The 11380-nt window shown below is 41.8% G+C and overlaps 1 protein-coding gene across 2 annotated transcripts in view; it reads left to right on the top strand.

The window, feature by feature from the left end:
- The first annotated feature begins 214 nt into the window (after positions 1–214).
- Positions 215–11380, top strand: part of Dpp4 (dipeptidyl peptidase 4) — an 84670-nt gene continuing 73504 nt past the window's right edge. The window contains exons 1-2 of one of the 2 annotated variants that reach the window (XM_029569697.1): positions 215–456; positions 923–1007. In XM_029569697.1, the coding sequence (XP_029425557.1) occupies positions 451–456; positions 923–1007 (91 nt within the window). In that variant the 5' untranslated portion in view covers positions 215–450. The remainder of the gene's footprint in view (positions 457–922; positions 1008–11380) is intronic. The other variant, XM_008845754.3, reaches the window with a different exon arrangement.

Raw genomic sequence — 11380 nt, 5'->3', positions numbered from 1 at the left:
AGCTTCAGTTATCAGCCTTGAGCTGTGAATCTGCCAAGCTCCATGCCCTTTTGGACCTCGGCTCCCTCGCCTGTCCACGCAAGGCAGCAGCAGCTAGACGCCAATGTACAATGTCTCTTTCAACTAGAGGGTACCACAGGCTCCCGCGTGGCCAGCCCGGGGTCTGGCAGGCGCTCTCCCCGCGCCCAGGCGCATCCTACCGCACTACAGGGCTGGTCCTGGCCGCGGACCGCCCGCTCCCAGCAGTCAGGCCTCTGCCCCGCGAGCTCACCACCTGCAGAGGCGCTTTAAACCGAGCGGGCTGGGCTCTCACTAATGTTTAACTCTGGCCGAAACTTGGCGGCGAGCGCAGGGTGACTCTGCGCGCAGAGCAGCAGAGCAGGACGTCCGTCTCTGCGCGGGGACTTCTGCGCTCCAGTCTCAGAAATCAGTTCCGAGGAGAAAGCGATCATGAAGGTGAGTGTGCCCGGTCTCCCACCTCCCCATCCCCGGGGCTCCAGCTGAGGGTGCCGCTTCGCCAAACTCTCCCCTAAATGCCCCAAATTTCCTAGAAGGGACTAGGGACGGCCATTAAGCGGAGGCCACTGCAACAGGTGAAGGAACGTAGCTCTCGCTTCGCGCTCAGACTTCCGTAGTGTCTTGCCTGGACCCAGGCACAGAGCCCTGGAGGTCCCCTAGAACCACCTGAGGAACGCACGCTGCACCCTCACTGGGCTTCAGACGGTCCGGCGGGACAGAAGCCAACAGAGACGTGCTGGGGCCACAAATTGAAGGACGCTCGCCTAAACAAGCTCCAAACCCTTCCAGTCCACTCGCGCACCAGCAAACCCCACTGCCTCTGGAGCAGCCCGGGGCCCGACCCTCTTCCCAGATTAGGGACCAAGGCGTCCCTCTAATTGGATGTGATCTGACCCGCTTGCAGACGCCGTGGAAGGTTCTCCTGGGACTGCTGGGTGCTGCTGCGCTCGTCACCATCATCACCGTGCCCGTGGTTCTGCTGAACAAAGGTAGAACGCTTACAACATTTTAAAAGGATAGGGTAATTGGAGATGGGGTCAGGTGCCATACTGTCACGCAAAGTGGACTGAGTTTCCTGGGGACCTGGACCTGTGAGCTAGATTGTAGGCCGGAATGCTTCCCAGGCCGCTACGAAAAGAGGTTTCAGGGGGCTTCCGGCGGTTTGGCTCCAAACCTTGCAGCTAGCTGCCTCATTTTGATATCTATAACAAATGCACACTTCTTGAAACTGTATGGAAGCGGGTATTTTGTAAATCAATTTAATTGCAAAAAATCATAACTTTAAATTTTTTTTGAAAGGATATGATTGTAGAGCGTCCCAAGAAATAAGGCATTGTTAAAAAATACCAAACCTAGCAGTAAGAATGTTTTTTACTTAATAGGAGGGAAATGAGAAAGAAAGCCCTGTGATACAATTTTGAGAAAAGTTGCGCAGGAAATCCAGACTTTTCTTTCAGGCCTGATGAGAATTCATTACTTGGAAGATCCAGATGCAGAGAACTATTTGACCAATTTAGAAATGTTGTAGAGCTAAATCATAATATCATTGTGCCTGATAGTCAGTAACCTGGATCAGTCATGTTTTATTGGGTTATTTCATTTAAAGTCATCAGCATGCTTTTTCAGCTGGATGGAATGTTCCGGTTAAGTCCCAGCCTTTAGCATAAAATAGGTAACAGACTACCACTGTTAGATACAAGCGTGTGAGAACAACTAATTGGTGTCTCCTCTGGCCTCTCCTTCCCTGTGGACCCCTACAAATTACACACTACACTGTTGCACATTCTAAACCAGTCTCCATCTGAACCATTCTGAGTGGCATAAACAACCAGGAAATGTGGTTAGGGGGGGTCTCATTCAGACTTCAAGGTAACAGCTGAGAATTAGTACATAGAGCAATTTCATGATGGAGCAAGGGCACTGAAGGTTAGTAATGGAACCTACTACTGATGATATTTAGTTAAGAAACCAGTGGTTACTATTTTAAACTACTAAATGACAGATTTCAGTCCACTTATATTTGACTTATAAATTGTTAAATTGTAACTACTTTCATAAACTTACACTTTTGTATATTTAAACAACATACAGGAGTTGAGGTTGAAGCTCAGTAGAGTGCTTACCTAGTCTGGAGGAAGCCCTCGGTTTAATCCAGCACAGCATAAAACTGGGTGTGATGGTACACACTTCTAGTCTCAGCATTAATGAGATGAAGGCAGAAAGATTAGAAAATCAAGGTCATTCTCAGATATGTAGGGAATTCAAGGCCAGTCTGGGATACCTGAGATCCTATAAATAAGTAAACAAACAACCAAACAACATGCAAAAAGCCTTGTGGGGGATGGAGAGGTAGCTCAGGAGTTAAGAGCCCTTGCTGTTTCTTCAGAGGACCCAGGTTCAATTCCCAGCACCTGCATGGCAGCTCTGTTGCCCTTTTCTAACCTTTGTGGGCATGGCACACATACCAGTATACATACAGGCAAGCCAAACACTTGTACAAATAAAAATAAATAAACCTTAAAAAAATAAACAAAAAGTTTTGTGGGGAAAGGATGAGGCATTTCTATAATCAAACCTCACAGTAATCTGGATAGCTTGTTTGCCTCCGCAGTACCACAGAAGTATTACCGCATCCCTAGAAGAATGGATGGCTAAAACTCTAATCAGAATTTCCTTAAGAGAAGATAGAGGGATTATGGCCCTTGGATAGGACAGTGAGTGATCTAGAGGCTGTCATCATGGACCTGCCTTCCACAGGTCTTGCTCAAATTATCCTTAACAATAAGGATTTTTTTTTTTTTTCTGGATGGAATTTGCAGACTGGGGAGGGCCTGTCTTGTCCTTTCTCCTGGACAGCACTCACTGCTCCAAACAAAGTTTCCAGAATGTTCTTCTGCTGAGGACTTCTTGAGAGATTCACATGAGTCCATTTACTTACTCTTAGAGTTTAAACTAGAAAGGATGAGCTGAAGACTAGAAGAAGCTCTTTTAGGACATCTGGGAAGCTTGGCGAGCTAGAAAACATGAATGACTTGTGGAGCAACAGAGACAAAGATCACATTTTATATTCTGGAATTCTAAAGGACCCAGAGCCAGAGAAGAAGGTGGGCAGAAGGAGCAGGAGGTGGATTTTAACCTGTAGGTGATGTAAAGCTCTAGAATTTCAATTGTGCCTGAGCCTTTGGGCTTGACAGTGGAAGGAGGGCCAACTGAACCGGAAAGCCTGGAAAGTGACCCAAAACACAACGCGATTCACAATTTGGAGGCTCTGGAGCGTCTTGGAGATGTGAATGACTAGACCTTTATTATTATTATTATTATTTATTATTATTATTATTACTATTTTATTGTTTATGAGTGTTTTGTCTGCATGTATGTAAGTGCACCCATGTTATGCAATGCCCTCAGAGATCAAAAGAGGACAGATGAAGTTACAGACAGGTGTTAGCTGCCATGTGGGTGCTGGGAATCAAACCTGGGCTCTCTGCAAGAGCAAACAGTGCTCTTAACCACTGAGCCATCTCTCCAGCCCCCTGAATGACCAGGCTTTAGTGACTGGTTAACCATGAGGCAATGTGGGGGAGGGCATCCTGTTTGCTGGTGACTTATTTACATTTACACTGCTCTTTCTTATACTTCTGAGTGTTCTTTGTGTTTAGATAGAAAATGAAAGTCATCTTGCTTCAACTCTTCTGTATTAGAAGGGGCAGAGATGACAGTCCAGGGGAGTAGTATTTCCACTAGGTCAGCAATACCTTTCCTGGGCTGTGCCACAGTAAGGGATTCTTACAACAACCCAGAGTCCTCTCTGATGAGATGCCTTCCAGCTCCCCTCCCCCAAGGTTTAATATCATACCAGTGCTGTAGGCAAGGAAACAGTGGGGAGGGAAGAAAATATAAAGGGAAAGGAAATAAAGCCTTGAAGTGCAAAACAAAGAATTAAACAGATAAAAAGAAGGAGGAAGATAAGAACAAACCCAAGTTCTTCCCCTAAGAGGTTAGTTTAAGAGAGGGTCAAGTGCTTAGGTAAGAAGTGCTGATTTCAACAGAACTAGATGCACTAGATACACTGGTTTGCTCTCCCTCTCTCTAAGAATAAATAACAATTGCCTTTCTCCAGGAGAAATTAAAAGCCCATCCCCCCTTTTGGTATAAGGGATTGTATTTTTGTTTTAAATTTTCACTTATTTTATTGTAGAAAGATACTGCATTTCAGTTTCCCAGAAAACCAGCAGTAAACTGTGTCAACCTACAATACTTGTGACAATTACAAGAACCCTCATAGCTTCTCATTTAGAATTTATGATTATTTCTCCCTGTATCATGAAGAGCTGACATATTTGGTTGTTAAGTAGTTTTATTATTGAGTTTTCTTGTGGGAAAATTTCTCTCTTCTTTTGTTCTGTGTTTCATGGTAAATTTCTTCAATACCTTCTTTCAGTTCATAGGAAATTTGACTGCTCACCCACCTGTCAGAAATAGAAGAAAATCCAAATGTGAGGAGAGAAGAATAACCAGAGAGAAAAGATAACATCTCTAAAGTTTGCCTGAGAAAGTCCAGGATCGATTCCCAGTTGAAAAGCACATAAATAAGTCTGAATGAAAGCTTTGTATATGTCAGGGGACAATTTCTAAATGGCATGCTCTGTCAAAGCTCCAGTTGACTCAGCTAGCTCAGTTGATTATTGTCAACCTTTGTGAGTGTTCCTGTCGTCAGTGATTGGTCTTTTTCAGGCCAGCAATTTTGGCTTTTGGTTCCCTAACTGCTGCATGTGCCTTAAATTTCTCTACCTTAGAAATCTTTGCCTTTCCTCTCAAAAGGGATCAGAGACAGAGAAAGAAAAGATTGTTTGCCTGGTTAATGGTCAAAAAATGACAACATAGAGGGACTGACTGGGCCTGGATCAGTGTACTTTTAATTTTAAGACTTAAGAAAATACTGAGGCCCTGGGAGAAGATGGCTATAAATAAAAGAGCAACTTGCTTTGTGGGGGAGATGGTGTGTACCAGGTACTCCCTCTGTATCATATATGGGGCCAAAGGTTTTCCATGCATTTCTCATTTAATCCTTAAAAAAATTATTAAAGAAGGTACTATTATCATTTCCATTTGAAAGAAGGGTTAGTTCATCAGCACAGAACAAATTTTTCAGAACTTCAAGGCCGCATGCATTATCATCTCCTCTCTGTGGATGAGGAATCTGAGTGTGCTGACCTTGGTTTAGGGTCTCTCCTGAATTGCTATCAAGTTGCCTGAAAGTTTGACTAAAGATGGAGGACCTTGTCCAAGGTCACTTACTTGGTGGTTAACTAGAGGCCTCAGTTTCCCCCATGTGAGCCTCTTAAGGTGGCAAGGCAGGCGAGGTATTCTCTTGGAGTTATGGAATCAGGAGTAAAGCTAAGTAAGGCTGGGTGCCTTTCACAACTATCCTGAAAGTGGCTGCCACAGCATCAGTTTTGCTGCTTGGTATTGAACAAACCAGCTCTTGATACTACTTGAAGGGACTGTACAAGGGTGTACATGCCAGAAGGTGAAAGTTATTGAACCAACCAACTTGGAGAATGAATGCCAAAGAAGTTAAAGAACTTTCTCTGGATTCAGCAGAGTTGGGACTCACACATAAACCAGGTGCCTCTAGATGATACTTGATACTGTTAAGCTCCACATCATTTTTTAAAACTTGTGATCAAGTATAAAATCAATTGGGTCTTATTAGCATAATTGTTACAGTTTATCATTTACATAGCTATGATTTAACTTCATGGCTGTTAATCCTTACATTCTGTGTTGTAAGGAAAGAATCTGTTACAGAAGCCTCTAGTCTTACCTAAAACTATATGTAGGCAACAATTTTCAGCCCAGAATTAACACCCCAGGCTTTTTTGTATGTGTGTGAATGTGGTGTTGGACAATCCGGGGGCTTGAACTAAGGGCCTCATGAATGCTGGGCACATGCTCTAACCACTGAGATGCCTCCAGCCCATCATCTATGCTTTTGAATGATTTTATTCTGTGTCAGCGGACCTGAGCCAGCTCCACGATGCCACCTGCAATAGCCTGAGGAATTCTTTCAGGAGACCTCCACTCAGGTAAAGCTGGGATTCTTTATTATAGAAAAGAATTTTCAGGATGTGCCAGTATGAAGAAGAGTTTGAGTTTATTAAGAAGAGATTTTTAGCATATACTTAAATAGAAAGTGAGGCACTGAGGATAAGAATAAGATACACCCAAGTAAAGGTGGAGAGAGAGAGAGAGTGAGAGAGAGTGAGAGAGTTGTGCTTCAGTGTCTTTACAGTAGTCATATTCAAGATTTTGATTGCTTCTGAAATTATACATCAAATGGTTGCTAAGAAACTTGAATGCAATCATAAGGTGGTTACTGGGTGCATCGAATAGGATTATAGCTGATAAGGTAAAACCCAAAGTTGGTCATAGGATTTGCACAGGAAATTAAAATGTTTTTAACAAATTGTAGGTTCTTATCTAGGACAAGAGTTAAGATCATTCTCAAAGGGCACATATGCTCAGGCCGTAATCATGGTTCATTGCTATTTTAAATTTCTTATTTGAAAATAGCTCTATATAAAATGAATACTGTCTCTATCTAGGAAACCCTTTCAGTAACTTTTGGTTATTGTATTCTTGACTGTCAGCTGGTAAGAGGCTTCAAGCAGACTCCAGAGAGAGAGGCTCATTTCCCTTCCCAGGTCCCCTTAACTCTCCTTTTTTGCTATCCTGCCTCATAAGGTAGTATCAATACCAATAGTTCTTTTCGATTTGCTATTGCACATTACATTACACTTGCTTTGTTTCTGATATAAGTTATATTGTTCCATTTAATCTTCATAGGACAGTTCATTTCAGAGCTACATTCATATCTTGGCTTGTTACACTTGAAGAAATTGGGGCATGGAAAGCTTAAAGGCCTGCAAATAAATACTAGATCTTGGGAATCCAAATCTTTTGACTTCTAGCCTTCCCTGAACCTGCTGGTTCTCATAAATAACTGACTGAAGAAGTGCTTTGATGGCTGTTTTTCAAGGTTAATATTTAATCATTGCTTTATGGCTGAATGCTGACCCTTTCATTGTTGTAAATATTTTCACCTTTAGTTTTTACAACTCCATAATGACCTCCCAGAGAAGATATGCTCTCCATTTGAGAATAACCTGAAATCACAAAATTAGCACTTCTGAGCTAGCTGTTTTATTCGTTTCCAAGCATTGTATTTTCATTTTTATATTGTACTTCAAAAGTATTCCATAGGAAGTTTCTTTAAAGCTTAAATATATATCCTTCTTTTTCTTTGGGCACATACACTGACAAACCATTTCTTCAGTATTTGGTTCCCTGTGTAAATAAATATACCCATGACTGTAGGTTATATAACTTGCTGTCAAAGCCCCCCAAAGTAATTGAAAGAAGAGCCATTGTTCCTGGCATTGTGGGGGCCATGGTGGCTCCAGAGGTATAACTGAAGAAAATGGAGGAGCAGGAAGAGGGTACCAAGGGTGGCCATCGTCCATACCTTCCTTGACTTAACTCTGAGTTCCCTAAATCTGAGTGAGCTGGCTCCTATAGGTACCCATCCTACTGAAGATCAGGTCTGTGAGTATCATAGGTGACTACTACTTTTTTTATACTTAATTATTCTTTTATACCATGCAGTGTAATTATTTCAGTAGACTAAGGGCTAAGGTCCTAGAGCAACCAAAGGCAGTGTTTGTCAACTCAGCAACACTTAATGTCAGGGATTGTTGTGGGTGTGGGGAATATAGTCTTGAGAAGTTTACGTAAGCAATCACCTCCATCAGAGAGGCAGATCACAGGCAAGTGTAGAGATAAATTCAGATAAATACTATGACAACATGGGATTGAGAGCTGATGAGTGCAGAAGGGAGTTTCTCTTTTAGAGTACGATTTCAAGCCTCTGAAGGTTTTAAATAAAAGTGTGGCTTGATCTTAGTTGAACTGAAAGTATATCTTTGACTTTCTTCTCTGTAGTGGTTGGGGATAGGGGCTGGTTTGTGCAGGTGAGAGATAGTAACAGCTTGGAGACAGAAATGTATCTGTTTGTTTCTTTTAATGAAACTATATTTCAGAGGTGAGGCAGGGTACAGGAATTTGAAGAATGAGAGGAGAGCGATTAAGGAAGACTCCTAGAACCGCCAGCTACAGAACCAAAGGAAAAATAAATTTCTTTTGACTCTAGGGCTGTTTCCTACCAGCAAGAGCTAATCTCCCTGCCCCAGGCCAGGCTCAGGGCCTTCTAGATCACATTCTCCCACCCCAGTTTGTAATTCTCCCAAGTATCTAAGGAACATCTTCGAAATCTTGAGCACTTTGTCCATAGGAATGTAAAGATGATAGCTATGGCCTCTCTCCTCAGATGATTCACAGTATTAAAGGAAACATAAACATTAACTATAATCAAAAGGCCTAAGTTCCTTTCTAGTAAATGATCAAGTGCTTTGAAGGCACCTACAGGCAAATGACAAGTGCTGTCCAGAGAGGTCTGTGTGGAACCTAACCAAGCATGAAGGACTGATGATTGCTGGGCTTGAATATAATCCTTTCCTCCCCCAGTACCCAAGCTGGCTCTCGGATATTCAGGTCACACCTATGTGTTGACTTCCCAGCAACATACTGCCCCAGTGCTCTATATGAAGATTATGTCAAAAAAGGATAATTTTTGCTACAAGTAAAAAGCATACTTGACCAGAGTTGTTTAAACTGTAGCTTTGTGGTTACATTATTGTCAGTATCTTACATAAGTAAAAGTATAGAAGTAAGATAGTTTTTAGTTTGTTAGTACCATGCCCAACAGTATCCTCAAGGCCTAAGGCCTTTCTGCCTCTCAGCTCTCTAGGGCTGCTGGAAATTGTTCTCAGGCTTGTCTTTGATATAACCTCTCAAACTTTCTGTCCTGTTGAAAACATGGCTATTTCAGCTCAGCACATCACCTGTACACACAGCTTTTCCAGGGAAGAACATGCTGTTCCTCATTTACTGTCTATTGCACAGTGGGGAAACCATTTCTAGAAATCCCCTGACTTGTGAGATAGACTTTACTTCAAATTTTATTAGCTAAATTATTTCCCTTCTCCATTTCTAAAGTAACTATCAGCAAGGGAAGCATCATCAGGATTGGACTAGACTAATAAAGACTGCCTATCTAGGGCTAAAGAAAAACTTCCTTCCTTAGGCTTGGGATGAATGTTGGCATTTAAATTGAATACAGAATTCTGAAAGACAGAAAGGGAGGTTGGCTAAGCAGACTGTCATACATTTTTCTTTCGCTTCCTATTCATTGCATTAGGTAGGTTAATTTTCCAGCAAGGAGGATGAGCATCAAGCTAGCTCTGGCCTCCAGATCATCACATATGTAACTCTCAGCTTTTCTTCTCCCATCTCTCCAGCCCCATCTTCTCACTTTCTTTACTACCTGACTTTATTGCAAAACTATGTGTTTTGAAGCTTCTTTTTTTATTCCAAAGACATTTTTGATTCCAGCATTTGCCTTTTCTTTACATTCACAAAAATTATGGTCAGAGAAGAATTTGCAATATTAAGGCAATAGAGGAGGTCACAAAGATAAGGGAATTAGTATCGATCAATTTCCTCATCGGAATATATAGAAACTATCACATTTTGTCCAATTTATAGTGAGAAACGTTTAAAGAAGCAGTCAATACAAAATGAACATGTATTTTTAAAGGTGGTAAAAATTAGCTTGAGAAAATAAAACTTGAAATAATTAATGATCATCAAAACAAACAAATGAAAATCAAAGAACCTCAAATATCTAGAAGCTATCACAATTTTACATAGGCAAAAGAATCTAACTGATGACTCAAATACTTGTCAAGTTTTTAGAGGAAGGAAATTAATCAGCATAACAGTGATTTCATCTAAATAGAAATAGTTTGACTCTACTGAAAAGAAGATCTAAAACCAAGATTGAGCTGCCCCTTCATCCTGCCTGATAACTCAATTATGGTCTCTTGTGCCAGTAGGGAAAACATTTCTAGAAATCCCCTGACTTGCATACTGTTCTGGTGGAGGGTTCTTTTTACCACACATCCCTCAAGCCTGTACCATGCCCCCATGCTCATTCTCAGATTATTCTCAGAAATGGTCCTTGCCTGCTCTTTTAAAACCAAAACCATTCAAAGAGAATTTCAGTTCTTGCCAACCCATCTATGTACTCTCTCAAGATGATGGATGAACTCTCCAATTCCTATTGAAGATCAGGCCCTCCATTTGTGCTCTGCATCCCATCCCCTTTTGTTCAAAGACACTCCCATTATTCCTTTGCCTGTAGGACCATCATTTTGTCCACCTCTGTTTAATCCTTAACATGTTCTATTCTTGCACATTCTCAAAAGAAAACTTCCCTTTCTCTGTTCCTTTATTGCAAAACTCCTGTTTCATGTTACCACCATCTAGCTGGTCACAGAACAGGAAGTCATAGATACCAGGTACAGGAAGGATTTCTGTCAGCTGTTGCTGACTTGGGCAATAAAGAAGTTATGTATGCGGCTAGGAATGTGTGCAGTCTCTAAGAGCTGAAAGCATCTTGGGCTCAGTGTCAGTAAGTAATGAGAATTCAGTCTCACAATCCCAATGAACCAAATTTGCCAACAGCCTAAATGAGCTTGGGAGCAGCTTTTCCCCAGAGCCTCCAAAGTAGAACTCAGTCCAGTAAAGCCATGATTTCACCCTCACTAAACTCTGAGGAGAAAATCCAGTTTTGTTGGGCTGGACTTATGACCTAGAGAGCTCTGAGCTAATACTCTGGGTGGAGAGCATTAAGCCACTACATTTGTGAACATTTGTAATACAGCAATAGAACATGAATGCAGTGATCAGATTTTTGCTTATTTGCTTTCAAATATGCAAACCAGGCCCTTCTCTATTCTGAACCATCCCCTGGCTCCCCAACTCTCCAAAGTAAAAACCAGAGCTCTTGCAGTGACTGACAAATGATGAGTTCCCTCGTCTGAATTCCCTACTCTGTCTCTTTGTGGCTCATCCTACTTTTGTCTTCTTTCTCCTAAGATCGTTCCCTGAATCTGTGCAATAGTCACTTGTTCACCTGCTTCAGCTCTTGTCTCAAATATTTCTTTATCTTTGGGGCCTTTCAGACCATCGTACTGAAAACAGTAACATCCTTAAAAGAGCAGTACCCTTCCCTCCCTGTTTCATTATCTCCATGGTACAGATTACCCCTCACATGTGCCATTACTGGCTTATTTGCTTATGTGTTTCCCCCTCTATTAGAATGCAAGCTTCACAAGAACCAACATTTTTCATGTTTTCTTCACCATTCTGTCTTTACTGCCTAGAACATTGAATAGCA

This window comes from Nannospalax galili, unplaced genomic scaffold (genome assembly GCF_000622305.1).
Source record: "Nannospalax galili isolate Female #2095 unplaced genomic scaffold, S.galili_v1.0 scaffold540, whole genome shotgun sequence".
Lineage (NCBI taxonomy): Eukaryota > Metazoa > Chordata > Mammalia > Rodentia > Spalacidae > Nannospalax > Nannospalax galili.
Note: the sequence above shows the minus strand (reverse complement) of the source record. Positions and strands in the feature narration are given on the sequence as shown.